This window comes from Heterodontus francisci, chromosome 2, assembly GCF_036365525.1.
Source record: "Heterodontus francisci isolate sHetFra1 chromosome 2, sHetFra1.hap1, whole genome shotgun sequence".
Classification (NCBI taxonomy): Eukaryota; Metazoa; Chordata; class Chondrichthyes; order Heterodontiformes; family Heterodontidae; genus Heterodontus; species Heterodontus francisci.
In genome coordinates this window covers 9,054,874-9,072,727 of record NC_090372.1, presented here as the reverse complement: position 1 = coordinate 9,072,727, position 17,854 = coordinate 9,054,874, and the positions used below count along the sequence as shown (strand labels likewise).

Below are 17,854 nucleotides of genomic sequence, written 5' to 3'. Positions count from 1 at the left end.
GAACGCAACAGCTCTTCACTCCTGTTTGGCAGACTGAATAAACTGTACAAGAAACCAGTTCAGTTATACTTTGGATCTAAGTAAAGTAATTATTATCATGGGGTAACTCTGATATTCACAACAGTTCTATCTAAATTGGCTAAAAGAAAGAGCTGATCTCTGCATTTGAATTTTGTTTAGCCGTTCATTGCCTTTGTACACTTCAAGTTTGGGATCATTTGTGCTGAGACATTTTTCCTCTTTACCTACAACCTTTGCATGCAGCATATGTAGATGCAGCATAAAGCTCTGCAATGAGTCTTAACTCCACTTCAGTACTTCTGAATGTTCCTCTCTTATTCTTTCTAAACTTCAAATAGACTTTCTTACATACTGCTCTCTAATTTTACTTTGCTAATATTACAAATCAAAATTTTTTTGACTTTTTACTGTAACCTGTTTATTCACTGGGCCTCTAAACTGTGGCATGCTTTACTGCCTTCAGTCATTCATTCATTCCTTCGACAAACTGCAGACTTTTGAAACCCAAACCTGACTTCACCATTTCTGGAAGTACTTTTCCCCTTTTCAACCTTAGTATCTAGAACTATAAATCATGGCCCTTAATATAATATCTCAAATTAGAGAAAAAATAATAATGTTTGGTTATTTTGTTGATTCAAAATAACAATTGAGTGTAATTCCAGTGAATGTATTTGCAAAACTGGTGCTCATCTTGATGGTGCCACTTCAGAATACTGAAAACAAAAATATAATGGGCCTTTTCTGCTCAATCTCCTATCATGTCCAGTTAATTTAATAAAATCTGGAAGTTTACTTTTTAAGCATATAATATAATAGAGACTGTTAAATGAAAAAACAAGGCATAAAATCCAGTGTAACATTGAATAATAAAATCAAAATACTGTGGATGTTGGAAATCTGACATAAAAACAGAAAATGCTGGAAATACTCGGTAGGTCAGGCAGCATCTGTGGAGAGAAAAAAAGTTAATGTTTCAAGTTGTGACCTTTCATCAGAACTGAATAATAAAATCTGATGTTTGCACTTGCATCTTCAAATCTGTTTCTTCTCTCTCTCCATCTGAATATAGGAGAGGAGCTTTGTGACATAGAGAATGAATGGAAAATTGTAAAATAGTGGAGCAACTTGTATGCAGTACTTGCTTTGTTTACAGCAGACTTTTTAAAGATTTAATTGGTTTTGGAAATATAAGAAACACAACATGTCGCCATTAATGTCAAAAGTTAAATGTCTACACCTGAACTTCTGCAGAGAAGCTCACATAACAAGCCAAATATAGCAAGCATTGCTTTGATCACGGTGAGGTATCCATCCTGGAATTGTATCAAACACTGCTTTGTTTCAACCCGGAATCTCCAGCTAGTTGCTCTGACAGATTTGTTCCTAATTATTTAACTAAAAGTCATCTTGGTGTGCTCTTTTCTTTCCATATAATTGATGCTGACGAGCTTCAATGACTTTGTGAATGCCTGTGTTTTCTTTCTTACTGTTCCCAAGACAGATTGAAGAACTTGAGCCATAAACAGGAATTGATGTCGAATCTGCTTGATCGTGACAGCTGGTTCTTTTAGGAAATAAAGGCTGGTTGCCAAAGATCACTTGTTTTAAAAGCGTGTCCTGTTCAAAGGGAATAGAAAATCATAAAAGTCTGCTGACGTATACAGTCCTTGCAGCTGTGCCTACCGTGTGTTCAAAAGCATCATATGCCTCATAAATAAGCAAATTTATACAGATTATTAAATTACTAAGCATAATGCTTCATATTATTTAATACAGAAGCCTGGACAGTGCTGTGTTTGTAGGTTGGGCCATCCTTGAGATACAGAAGATTGATTTACCGATCTGTAACAAACTGTGAAAAATGAAGTTGGAACATTCTTCTAGAATTATGAGCTTTGTCCACTATGTGTACTGTATTAGGAAAGTTAGTTGGGAGATTAAATAAGCAGCTTCACAAAAGTTGCAGCATACAAATGGATTTTTTTAAGAATGGTGCTGGAATATTGGAGATACTAATAGTCAGTGCTATGGCTTAAGGGGGCAGAAATTTGATCTCCACTGCTTAGTTTTAACTCTGCTGTACAATTGTTTGAGGTGAAAAGAAAAACGAGACAGTGGCTGATATGATAGCTAAATTCATAATTGAATATTAGTAATACGATTCATCTATACCTCAGCTGGGAATTCTAGAATATCGGGTCAATTGGAGTTGCTCCATGTATGACCTTAGCCTTCAGATCATTAAACATAGGTATTTTCTCTCCTGATTTTTGATCATCTTATCCTTCAACCTCTGTCCCCATTTGAGAAAACTCACAGGTGCTTACTCTCACGATCTCTGCTGATACTACTCTGAAAACTTCTGTTGTGAAGTATTGGAGAATAGGCGAATGTGACTGGACTTCTGATTTAACATCCCTTCTTGTGTGCTACCCTATGTCTCCTCTCAGTGGGACAGCAGAGGTCAATAACCATAAATGGACTGTTTGACACCTGTAAAGAGGTCCTATTATATTTTATTTCATGAGCACGGAAATCATTTGAATCAATAGTTTGTGCTGAGTTGAGTTGAACTTCCCATTTTAATGTTTCTGCATTATTATAATCCTTCATAATCAGTCACTCTTGTCTATCTTGCTAACTGACCATTAGACTAAAGGAGTATATTGCAGGCAGTGACTAAAAACAAGAACAGTTGCAACCAATTATAATCTCTGTTGTGAGCCAATGACTGATTCCAGGCAAATGCTAACCTCCCAAAACTAAGTAGCCATTTTTCATTTAAGAGCCCGGTTTCCTGTACTGAAATGATTTTTGTCCATATGTGCATATCAAATCTAATGCAGATCGTTAATAAGAAAAAGTGAACTCTTAAAATTGGGTGGTATGGTTTTATTGATTAATATTTGGAGGTGCAAATAACAAGACATGAGATTAAAGATGTTAAATAGGGATATCGGTACTAAAAAGGTGAATAAAGGTCAGAACTGTGGAGAGAGATAAAAGACCTGGACAAGAGGAGGCAGAAAAGTGTCCAAGAAATAAGATGCAAGAAAGGCAGGCCATTGAGTGAATTAAAAATCAATTTTGTTGGAGTTAGTTTTAATTAAACCTCAGATGCTATAAAATTGAACCTGATGGTGACTGATCAAAACCACAAAAATTAGCCTGCAGCTCTGACAAAAGTGCCTTAGTAGCAAAATGTGGCTGAAATTGGCTTTTATCTATCAGTAATATGTACTAAAACTCAACTGATTATGAGCATACTTGTAGCTGATAATGTGATCTCAGATGACAATAATTGGCATTTTAGGGATTTACTAAAACCAAATTTCCATTTTCCCTTCAAAAGCCAGACCAAATAAGTTCACTGCACAGAAGCCCTTTGGCGTCATGTGGTTGTGCCAATTCCATTGCCCTGTATCTTTTTTTATTCTTTCACAGGATGTGAGCAACACTGGCTAGGCCAGCATTTATTGCCCGTCCCCAAATCTTTCTCTGCTTGAAGTATTTATCTACTCTTTCCTAAAAGATGCTGTTTATCTCCACCACTCCCTAAAGTAATATTTAGTTAAAATAAATTTGATGCATGCAGTAAGCTATACTCAACATATTAACTGCTCTACTGTGGACCAGGAACTTTGTTAGGTTGTTTTACAAACTGAATTTATGTTTGACCCTTGGTCTTCTATCATAAAAGCAAAGCACTGGCCTCAAACCTAATTCGGAGCTTCTTTGTTGCTGTGTTGATACGCGTCCATAACACCACATTAATCATGTGTGTGAATGGTGCACCACTGTTTTGTATTCACATTATCACTAGAACCACAAATAAAAAGCAAAAAAATCGCAAATTCTAAAAAATCTGGAACTGAGCAGCAATGCTGAAGTCACACAGCAGGTCCGTCAGTATTTCTGAAGAGAATAGACGTGTTAATCTTTCCGGTGACGAAGCGTTACACCCAATGTGTTAACTTATCTGTTCTCTCCACAGATGCTGACTGACCTCTTGCATGTTCCCAGTGTTTTCTATATTATCGCTAGAACTCTCAGTGCTGCAGTCTCAGATACAAATAACCACCATTTAATGAATAAACTGGCCCAATTAATTTTTACTTCCAATAGGTATAAATGGGGAATGTTATTTAAAACGTTCCCCCAGCAGATAACTTTCATCACAACATTCTATTTTCTTAGTCTTAATTGAGGTGAGCTCATTCCTGCATGAGATTTTATGCTTAGTTGATTGGGGTCTGACTGGCAATGCTGCCAGACTTGTGCAATAGCCCGTAATTGCCCACAACTGGATTCACACCAAAATTTGGATGAAGGTACTCTCGGTGCTGACTTTTCCAGGAGGAAACTCGCTACGAAGTTCTTCATCTCCAAAGTGAAATTTATAGTACCATTAGCCTGAACTTGTGCTTTCAATGTTTGCATTTGCTTTTCTGAGTAATATGAGACCAGTAAAAAGACCAAATCCTGACGTTTGTTTGCATCTTTTCCCAATTGAGTGGATGTGACACACTGAAGTGAATGCAAAAATAAAGTTGCTATAATCACCAGAAAGTTACCATGTGGACGACGACAGGTTTGAATTATTGATCTCAGTGCGGGTAATATCTGAGACTAAGTTATGGGCGGTATCATTCCCAGATCACAGTTTTCTATCTGAGTGGCCAATTTAAAGTTGCATTGGTGGTGGCCTTGAAGCAGGTTGTTTTCAGTTCCACATGGTGCGTGAGTTGGGTGGGGACTGAGGACGCCAGAGAAAAGGGAGAAACTTGTATCCTTAACACACAAAAAAATGTAATTTATGACCTGGATACACTGGCAGTATTCCACAAATCTGAAGGATCAATGCTTGTCGAGCACCATGGGTCCAAACAAAAGGTCCACTTTCAAGGTTCAGTTGTTGTGCTTTATTGGATGGATTGGTAGCTGAAATCTCAGGATGAATTTATTCGTGTTACTACAGATTGCTGCACAAAACCATGACTGCTAAATGAAAAATGTGGAATGTGAATCATTTGTTTGAATTATTTGTTCACTGAGCCATAGAAATATCCTTCACTACCATAGAATAAATAAAATTTGAGCCTTTTTTAAAAATTCGAGCTAGGTAGTGCATTAATCATTAGAAAATGGGAGGGCAAGCACTTGGTTAAGTTGTTTCATGGTGTCTGTTCTGTACATTGTCCCAATAATGGATTTGGAAATATACTTTTTGGTTACAACAATATCCTGTTATTTGTAGATTTATCAATTGGTGCAAGTTTGTTTTGGCTATTTAATTTACAATTAAGGTCATTTAAATAATTTGATCTAATTGCTTTGTTAGAATGTATATTTTTTACAAGCAATGAGCAACAACTTGCAATTGTATAGCACCTGTAACAGAAAAAGCCCCATTACAATTGGTATAATCACGAATTGGAGATTCACTTCTGGGCTGCTGAGTCTGTTGGGCCGAGTTGTCATTGTGTTTATTTGCCAGATATTCTGTGCAAGGTACTTCCTAGTTTCCACAATGTGTTTGTTGATAAAGGGCACAGGTGGTAGATGGGATGGAATGTGAACTTTCCCTCAATTCTCTGTTCTCAGCAGAAAAAAAGTTTCCATAAGCGTGCCCATGTCCCTTATGAGCTGAAACTTACAATCCTGTGCTTGTCATGACCAGGATAATGTGGCAAGGGTATAACTATTGCCCTTTTACCACAGTGTTAAGTGCCACAGACCCAGGTGGGTTGCCCACTCTGCAAAGTGAAAAAGGGAGAGAGGTCAAATTCATTCCAGCATCTAGGCTTAGTTTTGCCACTACAAATTAATCTACACCTAGCTCGGTAGGTTCAAATCCCAGAGTTAACTAATGACCCATTCCTGATGCATGTGGGATATCTGAACAGATTAATCAGTAGTTTAACTCACCACTTCGTCCTTTGCAGCTCATTCCCGCTTAGCATCTTCCAAGCATGAAAAAGAAAATGTAACGATAGTGTACCATACTGGAGTACCATCAAACTTGGGCACTTCCCAAGTTAACCAGGCCGAGAGAGAGAGCGTTTATACGTTATTGCAAGCTCCAAGCAGCTATTTTCAGAACAGTTCTGACACTTGATAATGAACAAATAGCTTGCTTTCCCTTTCAGCAGCGGATGTACTTGTGCCACAGGAAGACCAGTGCAAGGACAAATGGGGAGAATGCTCATAATGGGAGAACCTTCTCTGTGTTTTTCTTTTAAACTAGACTTGTGAACATATTCATGAACCCTGCTTGATTATGCATTCACAGTTTTTAATTACAAGAAGGGGGAGGTGGTGGCATAGTGGTAATGTCACTAGACTAGTAATCCAGAGCCCAGACTAATGCTCTGGGGACATGGGTTTGAATCCCACCATGGCAGATGGTGAAATTTGAATTCAATTAATAAATCTGGAATTAAAAGCTAGTCAAATGGTGACCATGAAACTATTGTCGATTGTTGTAAAAAAAAAAAAATCAACTGGTTCACTGATGTCCTTTAGGGAAGGAAATCTGCAGTCCTTACCTGGTCTGGCCTACATGTGATTCCAGACCCACAGCAATGTGATTAACTCTTAAAATGCCCTCTGAAATGGCCTAGCAAGCCACTCAGTTTAAGGACAATTCGGGATGGGCAATAAATGCTGGCCGAGCCAGCGATGCCCACATCCTGCAAAACGAATTTTGAAAAACGGCAATACTATAGGCCAATGGATTGTGAGGGAGGGAAGCGTAGAGATTTGCACATATCCCATGGAATTGTCCAGCTGTATAAACATGGACCATCAATGAACCAGTGTGTTTGAATGCTGTGGCTGGATTAAGGCACCAGGTCACATTTAAAAATTACTACACAATGGGTTCTTATAGGGTGTAGGTTTTCAAAGTCTGGTTTACTGAGTTGGGGGCATCTTCAAACTTCCAAATTTTCATATCTGTTGTCAAAAAGGGAAGATGCCTTACCAAAGAAGGAGGTATTAGGAGCAATGACCAAAACCTTTGTCAAAGAGGTGGGTTTTTAAAGAGAGGGATCCTGGAGTAATGGGTGGTTTTAGCAGAGAGTAGGGCCTGATAGTGCTTGATGAAGTCCAGCCAGATAGATAGCTAATTCACTTGGGCTGGATTTTCATTTGGCTGAGGAGGCAGGCGTGGCTGTAATTTAGCATCCGCGAGCTGTGTGCCAGCTTTCTGATGGGGTTTCATCTCCCAATGATTTTTGAAGAGGTTGAGGGTCCTGTATATCGGACACCTGCCTGAACCGGTGGGAAATAAATAATTAAGCGCACTCTCTCGTCCCTGCCTGGATTTTCAATCCGACACGTGAGATACCTATGAAACAGTGGCAGCCCCCCAGTGGCAGGCCGAGTAGACATCGGATCCAGACCCTGATCTATTTGAAAGCTGCTGCTCCGAAAATCGGCCACAATCACAGCAGTGCCTGTTACTATGGGGGGCTTTCCCCCAATGTCCGACAGCCCTAACTCTTTTGGCCCATCTAGTATCCCCATTTGTGGCCAGCAACTGCGCCTCCCTACCTACATCTGCAGCTCCCACCTCTTGTTGGTGGGGCTGCTGATCTGTTCGTGCTGGATGGCCTCCTATTAGCTGTCCAGACTTGGAAGCCTGCCCAATGTCCTCAATTGGACGGGACTCTGAGGTGGCCACCTCCTTCAAAATCATCCCTGGGTCCCACTGCCAGCCCGTTGTGTGCCAGATGCACTCAAGTCTGAGCCCCTTAGATTTGAGGGAGCAAAGATGGGGACCCAACTGGGGAAACGACCGGGAAGAGGCAGAGTAAATATTTTGCTGGCGAGAAGGACATCAAAGGTGAAGGTGGTATAAATTTTCTGGAAGTTGGAGAAATTAGTAAAATTTAGACTTTCTCAAGTTTACGAGGTTTAATATGAATTGAGTTCTGAGCTCGAAGAGCAGCGGAGTTATTTCCCCTGGCGTCCTGGCCGTTATTTATCCCTCAATCAACATCGCAAAAACAAATTATCTCGTCACTATTATATTGCTGCTTGTGGGAGTTTGCTGTGCGCAAATTGACTGGCATTTTCCCTATATTAGAGCAGTGACTACACTTCAGAAGCACCTAATTGGCTGTAAAGCACTTTGGGAAGTTCTGAGGTGTGATAATGCAAGTGTTGTTCTTTCAGGTACCTGAGGATTGTGTCAGTATTTGCAATGAGTCTGGAAAAGTGTGTCAGCTTTTATAATGGTTGTCCACACAAAGGTCACACAATAAAACAAAATGCTGCAGATGCTTAATAAATAAAAGCAGAAAATGCTGGATAACACTCAGCAGGTCAGGCACCATATGTGGAGAGAGGATGATAGATAGGGTTAGCATTTTAAGTCAATGATCTTTTGTCAGAACCGGGGTTATATTTCACGTAATTAGCTTTGTGCTCAAGTCATTCCAGGATTTGCAAGGGATAGCACACATGCTCTGCATCTGGCTGTAAATACGAGAAAGATAAAATTGTTCTGTTACAAAGGAAATCATAGAAAAGGCTTCCGCAAATTAGAAATTTTCTACAATAATTGGTTTTATTGGTTTGGAGTAATGTGTATTCTTTGTCATAGGTGGTTTAACACATTAAATCATACTGACTGAATTAAGGATTAGTGTGTTTTTACAAAGCCTTATATGTTTGTTTTGTACCAGGTCAATGACACCACATTACCTACACATCAGGAAGACAATAAGAATCCACCATTCCCAACTTACTTTGCTGATGGAGGTGAAGAACTGCCAGAAGACCTGTTTGATGAGGAAATGTACCAATTCACTCTGCCCTCTATCACTGTCTCCTAATGCTTGACACTTTCAAGGGGTTTAGGTGGCAGCTACTCATAGCTCTCACATCCTGCCTCTTTGTTTGTTTTGCCCAGAGTCGTTTTTTCATGTATTGGCTGATGCCATTGGTCGTCCTGATGAGAAGTGAAGGAAAAATAAAATCAATTCCTGGAGTGGAGTTAACCATGAATTGAAAATGCACTGCTGGTTTTAAAAAAAAAAGAGTATTTTGAGGCTATTTGGAACACAAGCTTTGAGTGTGGACTGGTCTAAATTGAAGAGCAAGAATATTCCATGATAAGCAACATGAATTTGTTGCAAGAGGCAACTGGAAGACGGTCTGAAAGAGAAAAAAAATCTGCTGCAAAACTGAAAACTTTATTCATTGTAACCCAGTTACAGACTGCAGAAAATGCAACTTTATCCAAGATGACCACATAACATCATGGAAGGGTATTCTTTTAATATATATATATATATATATATATATATATATATATATATATAAAAAAGTGGGGAAGCCTCTGGCAGGAAGTATACATGAATTAAAATATTTATAGAAAATAACCTCCAAGTGTTTTTGTCTGACTAGTTTTAAAATTAGTGCAGTATAATGGTGATTTGCTATGTATTCTGTGCAGAACAAAATCAGACATCAGGGAAATCTCTGGTTCAATCCCTTTTTTTTTTGCTGAGTTAATAAATCTCGAGGGCCAATGGTATTGAAACACCGGTTGGTTTCAGCTGCACTGCAATTTGCAAAGCTGCAACAAATATGCCATCCATACTGATACCATCAGATTTGTCATCTCTATCATTAAATAACACATGGTCTGTGAAAACACTGAACAGTTTGCTCGATAGCTGCTGACAGTCCGGGTGCAAATAAGACACAGATCTAAGCATATTACCTGACAAAACACGATGGAGCTCCATGGTAATCACCAGATGACTTGTTTTCATTTCAGCACTGTGGAAAAAAATTAAATGCAGTGTACTTTGAAAAGTACGTGTCAGGAAAAGTTGGAATTTCTCGCTGAATTCTATACTGCTTCAACACCAGCTATTTTGAACCTCTATACTTTAAATTTTGCGGCCGTTTTAGATTCTAAATTGCCGCAAGTCCTTGCCCACATGCACTTAGTTGTCATCTTGCTCTATGTAAGTTAAATTGTCAGACTGTTCTAATCTGCAGGCATTGATTAAAGTGTGGTGGATATATATTCCTACTATCCTTCATGTTGGCAGAATTTTTGTTAGTTGATTTATAGAAATTCTGAATGATTTTGAGCTTTACCATAGGACCTGAAGGTACATTGCATTAATGCTGCAACGTTACTGGGCCGTTTTTAATCGTCCAGTATTGGACATGCAGTTCTCTGTATATATGTATTTTGATTATACCTCCAATTATTTGAAGGTCATTTGAATATAATGGCTTGGATTTTGCAGTAGTAATGGCAGCGAAACTCAGCATTCAACATCATTACAACTCTGAAACTGACAGCAGCTTCTGGAATCTGTGCATGTGCAGTTAAACGCAGAAATCCAGAAGTTGCTGTAAGTGATTCCACGCTTCTCCATAGGGTGCATTGTTGAAGTACCCATAGATGACAGTCAATTAGAAACCACCAAACTGAGAGCTTTCTCTTTTACACTAATATCGCTGTTAAAAGCCTCTGAAAATAGTGTGCCTTGTTCATGAGGTATAACTGTTTTCAATGGCATACTAAGTTCTAACTACTGCTGAAGAAACTCTGGCCCTGGAAAACTAATTTTATATTTGTGCAATGTCAAATTCCATAGTTTTTAAATTTTTAAAGTTTGTTTGATATTTCAGCTTCAAATGTGTATGACTCAATCTTTACTTCACTCTAAAATTTATAAAAAGTGAAGGATAATCGGTGCATTTCACTTCCTGGTTTGTCCCCGTGGAGAATTTCTTCAATCTGATTGGCTGTTTACCCTGCTTAATGACATCACTGTTGCTGGATGCTGAGAGATCCCATTGATTTGATGGCAAATTCAAACTAACATTGGGAAAGGTGAATCCATGCCCGGCTATTAAATTAAAATTTCATGTTTTGCATTTCAAACCTTTTTTGAATTAATAAACCAAGGTATCTAGAAAGGTTCATCTATGAATTTAGTTATCTCCAGACGTGACTATTTCAATGTTCTCCTGGCTGATCTCCCTCTTCCATCCTCTGTAAACTTGAGCTCATCCAAAACATTGCTGCCTGTAGCCTGATCCACACCAACTCCTGCTCACCCATCACCTCTGTGCTTGGAAACCAGTTGTGCTTACCTGGTCTGTCCCCATATGTCATTCCAGACCCCCTGGTTGACTCATTACTGCCCTTCATTATTGTTGTAGTTGACTGCTATGTAATTCATTATCTCCAATAAGAAAAGGACCAGTTATCTTCCTTGACCTTCAATGGCACTGGTATTGTCGAGGCCCTACCATCAGCATTATAGGAATTGCCATTGACCAGAAGCATAGCTGGACAAGCTAAATTAATAATATCTAAGTGGTTAATGGAGCAGAGCACAGGCTGGATGTGGCTTGCCTTCTCACCTGCGATGCTCAATTCAGGAGTGATGGAATATTCACCACTCACCGAGATGGGTGCATCTGTAACAACGCTGAAGAAACTCAATACCATCCAAAGCAGAGCAGTTTGATAAGTATCCCTGCATTGGACTCAGTGTCCGCCCCCTTGACCACTGCCACAGTGTGACTGCAGTATATGTGATCTCAAGGATGGATTGCAGTAACTCACCAAGGTTACTTCAACAACAACACCTCCCTCCTCTGTAACTTCTTCCACTGTGAAGGATCAGGTTAGAAAGGTTGTGGAAACGTCATCTCTCCCAAGTCACACCATCCTAACTTGGATATGTATCACTGATTCATCATCACTGGATCAGAATTCTGGAATCCTCCTCTGTAATATTGTGGAAGCACCATCACCACAAAGACTGTATCAGTTCAAAGAGGAGGCTGACCAACACCTTAGTAACTAGGGATGAGCAATAAATGCAGCCTTGCCAGCATCAGTCACAATTTGAGAAAGAAATTATGGTGTAAGTACACAATTGTCATAGAATTACGCAGTCTTGATTCCCTGGAGGAGTGTTGATACCCAAATTGCTAATGTAAAGTTTTGGAAGTGTGTAATTAGCAGAGAAGTAGCACTACTTACCTAATTAAGACTATAGGGAACAAAGGGTGTGATAAAATTGAAGACTGATTTAGCATGGTGTTGCATTCATTAATGATGTTGCAGTGCCTACATATTGCCTGCAAGAGTGGTGGAAGAAGATTCAATAGTAACTTTCAAAAGAGAATTCATTAAATACTTTTGGGGAGAAAATGACAGGGCTATGGAGAAAGAGCAGAGAAATTGGGACTTATTGGATAGTGCTTTCAAAAAGCTGGCACAGGCACAACGGGCTGAATGGCCTCCTTCAAAGCTTTATAATTCTGTGATTCTATATGATGCTATAGGGGCTAAAAACTAATTTCAATTGAAACTCATGTTCCAGCTTAACTTGCAATCATGGGTGGGGATGGGGCCAAACCATTCAATTCAAATACATGCAGCTTCTGGAAGTATGTGTTCGGTTGGTCAATTCAAATTTTTTTTTTAATGTAAATCCGCTTGGTCTCAGTCATTTTTTAAAAAACTCATATTCAACCTGTCTTCAAATTAGAAAACCTTCCTGAAGTCTTCAAAATGAGATAGTTGGGCCATAGGCAGAGAGAAAAATAAATATTGCATCTATTATAATGTAGCAGAACACCCAATTCTTTTCCCTCTCAAAAGGCAAAGCACTGCAGGTGCTGGAAATCTGAAATGTAAACAGGAAATGCTGTAAACACTCAGCAGGTCAGACAGCACATGCGGAGAGAGAAATAGTTATCGTTTCAGGTCAAATGTTAACCCTCTCCACAGATGCTGGCTGTCCTGCTGAGTATTTATAGCATTTTCTGTTCTGAATTATTTTCTACTACTTGAGCTAGCTAACCTTAAGTTGTTGTGGTGTTAATATGATCTGTTTGCTGTACCATTTAATAATGTGTTTGGTGATTGACACCTAAGCCAAAGTTTAGTATTGTGCTATTCTCCTGCCTTCCTATGACCAGGAGGATCATGAAATAAAACCAGTGAACTGAATAAGCTGAAGTGTGTCCCTGCCAGAATGATGAAGGGAAAGTTTGTAATATTGCTTTTTCCCCAGGCAGCTGTTGTAACAGTTATATTTAGTGCCTTTGTTGATTTGTTTTTCAGTAAACCTTGTACACAAATTCACATGGTCTACATATCATTTATTGAAAATGGGCTCCTATCACATCTGGTGCACAGCTTCAATGAACTAAGTTGACTTCTGCTCACCTAAAACTCTGCTTTGTTACCAAGATTTCTATTGAAACCAAAACACTCAAATGAATTGTCCTTCATCTTCTGGTTTGCATTCAACCTGTTGTTAATAATCAAGATCCAGTTGTAATTGGACTACGAAAAATTATTTTTCTTCAGCAAAAGGTTAGTCTTGATTTTCCCAGAACATAGTTTTCATGTTGCACAAGCATCAAGCGAGCCTCATATCTTTTCACAGAGTAAAGTTGGAATCAACATGAACTGTATTTTAGATGGTACATTGCTTCTTTCATATCATTAACTGAATTTAAAAGCTGCAACAATTAGTGAAGGTTTAATAGCATCTAAAAGTGCATTCTCAAATGCTGAAGGATCCATTTTAGCTACCAACCTTGCATTTTTTTTTCTATTACAGAATATTTTGAAAGAAGGAATTTCCATTGCTTTCTAACAATGTTCAATGGGGGGAAATGCTCAAAACTTGGGAATGATTCCAAAGTCACAGCATGCTTAAATAAAACTCCCCCGCAGTATTAATGCACCAGTACTGCTGCTGTTTACAAGTTATTCTGCTTGATTAGTAGATAGGTATATTGAATTTCATTTTCCATTTGTTTTGCTGAAGGGAGAGTCAAAGGCAGCGAAGTAATAAATTCTGAGTGGCTTTATATATACTTTTTTGAGGATACCATGTGCCTTGGCTCCCTCTGGATTTACTCAAAGTATTAAATTCATCAAGCTTTTAATGCAGTTTTCTAGAAACACAGCCATTGCTCCTTACTCTGCGCATGAACAATTACATTTTGAAATCATTCAAGGACAGTAACCTTATGGCATTGTACATCTGCAAATATTTGGCCTGCAGAATTTTTTTTTTAGAAAATATTGCACCACATAATGAGGCAGCTGCATAGCCTTTTCAGTATGATTTTTTAAATTCATTTTTGTGGGATGTGGGCATTGCTGGCTAGGCCAGCATTTGTTGCCAATCCCTAATTGTCTTTGTACTGAGTGATTTGCTAGGCCATTTCAGAGGGCAATTAATTGTCAGCCACATGGCAGAGGGTCTGGAGTCACATATAGGCCAGACCAGGTAAGGACAGCAGATTTCCTTCCCCAAAGGACACTAGTCAACCATATTTTTTTTTACAACAATCAACAATGGTTTAATGGTCACCATGAGACTATCTTTTAAAAAAAAATTCTAAATTTTATTAATTGAATTCAAATTTGACCATCTGCCTTGGTGGGATTCAAACCCATGCTCCCAGAGCATTAGCCTGGGCTCTGGAGTACTAGTCCAGTGACATTACCACTACGCTACCGCCTCCCATTGTGGGGATGTTTTAAAAAAAAAACCTGTCAATTGGCTCATTCCCACTGTAGGGACTAGGTGAGATATATATAGTAAGAGTGATGGGCTATCCTCGGCTCCTAGTACTTGTTCCTGGCACTCACCATGACAGAAGGAGTAAGCTTAATTTATAAAAGCAGTCTGAACACGAGGGCCAGATTGAGCTAGAGATAGGTGTGATTCGGCAGAAAAAATAGAATGCAGATCAGTTTGAGGGCAAGGAGGTGACCACTTTCATGACAGGCGAAGAGAATATCACTAGTATGGATTCCCGTAGGTTTTATTTCTCATTTTCTATCCCATGTCTGAGGTCAAAACCCAATAAAATACCAGAATCATTTGGCTAAGATGAGAATGTCATTTAATTTTTGAAAATGGCATTCTAGGAATGACATTTAAAGGTTAATAAAGTTACGCTTTTATAACACCTTCAAATAGAACAATCTTCAAATACTTTACAAGGGGAAGGTTAACGGGAGAGGTGGATCCAAAGGCAAGCAAATGTTTGTCTTTATTTACAAAAAATGTTGCGGTAAGATGAATTGCTTTGCAACACATCATTGAGATACTTGCATTTGATTTGATGGTAACTAAAAATAATGCATAACTCTCCTGGTTGCCCTTCTCTGGACAAGAAGAGCTTTAGACTGAGAGGTTGTTTCTGCTGGCTGGGGAATCTAAAACACGGGGGCCCAGATAAGGGGACGATCATTTAGGACTGAGATGAGGAGAAATTTCTTCACTCAAAGGGTTATGAATTTTTGGAATTCTCTACCCCAGAGGGTTGTGGATGCTCCATTGTTGAATATATTTAAAGCTGGGATAGACAGTTTTTTGTTCTCTCAGGGAATCAAGGGATATAGGGAACAAACAGGAAACTGAATCTGAAGCCCAAGATCAGCCATGATCATATTAAATGGCAGGGCAGGCTCGATGGGCATGTGGTCTACTGCTCCTATTTCTTATGTTGACCAAAAACACTTCATTAAAGCAGTTGACAGAACAACTGTGCTTCATGTCCTGGGAAGGGGGTCATGCTTTTAGTTGGGCAGACAATATTGAAATCGTCAATCTTGTTTTCTCTGTGTCTGCGTGGGTTTCCTCCGGGTGCTCCGGTTTCCTCCCACATGCCAAAGACTTGCAGGTTGATAGGTTAATTGGCCATTATAAATTGCCCCTAGTATAGGTCGGTGGTAGGGAAATATAGGGACAGGTGGGGATGTGGTAGGAATATGGGATTAGTGTAGGATTAGTATAAATGGGTGGTTGATGGTCAGCACAGACTCGGTGGGCCAAAGGGCCTGTTTCAGTGCTGTATCTCTAAACTAAACTAAACTAAACTTGTAACTAAGCCAATGATTGATTTGTTTGCCAAGAGCACTTACACCCCTCCACCCCCAAAGAGTCCCTGGTAATATTTAATTTAGAATTGTGAAAATGTTTCGCATTGTGCCTTTTAGAAAAGCTGATATCTGTTGGAAATTCCATTATAGGCTTCAGGGGGTGGATGTTTAATGAATTTAATTTTGGCAGTCAGTGACAGAGTAAATTAAAGTGCCTGCACAAACTCAATGCAAATGTGTTAGATTGATATTGCAGTCAATTAATTAAAATGCATAATTTCTTTTGGGTTTGGCTTAAATCTAATCTAATGAAAAGAGGAAGGCAAATCATAATTTTTCCATGTAAAATTGAATCAGCAACTTCAGAGGGGAGGGATACGGGATGCGATTTGAGTTGAAACCCCGGGCCAAAATTCAATCGTGTAGCACGACGTAGACCAACTTCCATGTTAATAGCATAGGAGGCACCGTTGGCTGCTTCCCACACAGCATCAGGCAACTGGAGTGGAGCACGCAGGCCCATCTCCACTGGGGTAGAGCACGCAGGCCCATCTCCACTGGGGTAGAGCACACAGGCCCATCTCCACTGGAGTGGAGCACGCAGGCCCATCTCCACTGGAGTGGAGCACGCAGGCCCATCTCCACTGGGGTAGAGCACGCAGGCCCATCTCCACTGGAGTGGAGCACGCAGGCCCATCTCCACTGGGGTAGAGCATGCAGGCCTATCTCCACTGGGGTAGAGCACGCAGGCCCATCTCCACTGGGGTAGAGCACGCAGACCCATCTCCACTGGCGTGAAGCACGCAGGCCCATCTCCACTGGCGTGAAGCACGCAGGCCCATCTCCACTGGGGTAGAGCACGCAGGCCCATCTCCACTGGGGTAGAGCACGCAGGCCCATCTCCACTGGAGTGGAGCACGCAGGCCCATCTCCACTGGCGTGGAGCACGCAGGCCAATCTCCACTGAGGTGGAGCACGCAGGCCCATCTCCACTGGGGTAGAGCACGCAGGCCCATCTCCACTGGGGTAGAGCACGCAGGCCCATCTCCACTGGGGTAGAGCACGCAGACCCATCTCCACTGGGGTGGAGCACGCAGGCCCATCTCCACTGGGGTGGAGCACGCAGGCCCATCTCCACTGGGGTGGAGCACGCAGGCCCATCTCCACTGGGGTAGAGCACGCAGGCCCATCTCCACTGGAGTGAAGCACGCAGGCCCATCTCCACTGGCGTGGAGCACGCAGGCCCATCTCCACTGGAGTGGAGCACGCAGGCCCATCTCCACTGGCGTGGAGCACGCAGGCCCATCTCCACTGGCGTGGAGCACGCAGGCCCATCTCCACTGGAGTGGAGCACGCAGGCCCATCTCCACTGGCGTGGAGCACGCAGGCCCATCTCCACTGAGGTGGAGCACACAGGCCCATCTCCACTGAGGTGGAGCACGCAGGCCCATCTCCACTGGAGTGGAGCACGCAGGCCCATCTCCACTGGAGTGGAGCACGCAGGCCCATCTCCACTGGCGTGGAGGACGCAGGCCCATCTCCACTGGAGTGGAGGACGCAGGCCCATCTCCACTGGAGTGGAGGACGCAGGCCCATCTCCACTGGAGTGGAGCACGCAGGCCCATCTCCACTGGAGTGGAGCACGCAGGTCCATCTCCACTGGAGTGGAGCACGCAGGCCCATCTCCACTGGAGTGGAGCACGCAGGTGCATCCCCTGCCTGCACCTGATGACATTGAAAGGGCAAGATCATGGCAACGAACTGGCCAATTAATATGCAGGGATGCCATCCTGGTTCACTCCTAAAACCAGTGTTAGCAAGCAAGGTGGGTCCTGTTCTGACGCTATATTGAGGGCCACTCATCCAGCTGCAGCTGAGGTGCTTTTGACTTGCTTGTGCTCAGGCAAAGTTGGTGGAAAC

General features: G+C 41.0%; 1 protein-coding gene across 1 annotated transcript in view; it reads left to right on the top strand.

Annotated features, from left to right (window-relative positions):
• Window positions 1-13,168, top strand: part of mrpl3 (mitochondrial ribosomal protein L3) — a 64,267-nt gene extending 51,099 nt beyond the window's left edge. Inside the window, exon 10 of the mRNA XM_068054251.1 lies at window positions 8,718-13,168. Coding sequence (XP_067910352.1) covers window positions 8,718-8,867 — 150 coding nt within the window. The 3' untranslated portion in view covers window positions 8,868-13,168. The remainder of the gene's footprint in view (window positions 1-8,717) is intronic.
• The last annotated feature ends 4,686 nt before the right edge of the window (window positions 13,169-17,854 follow it).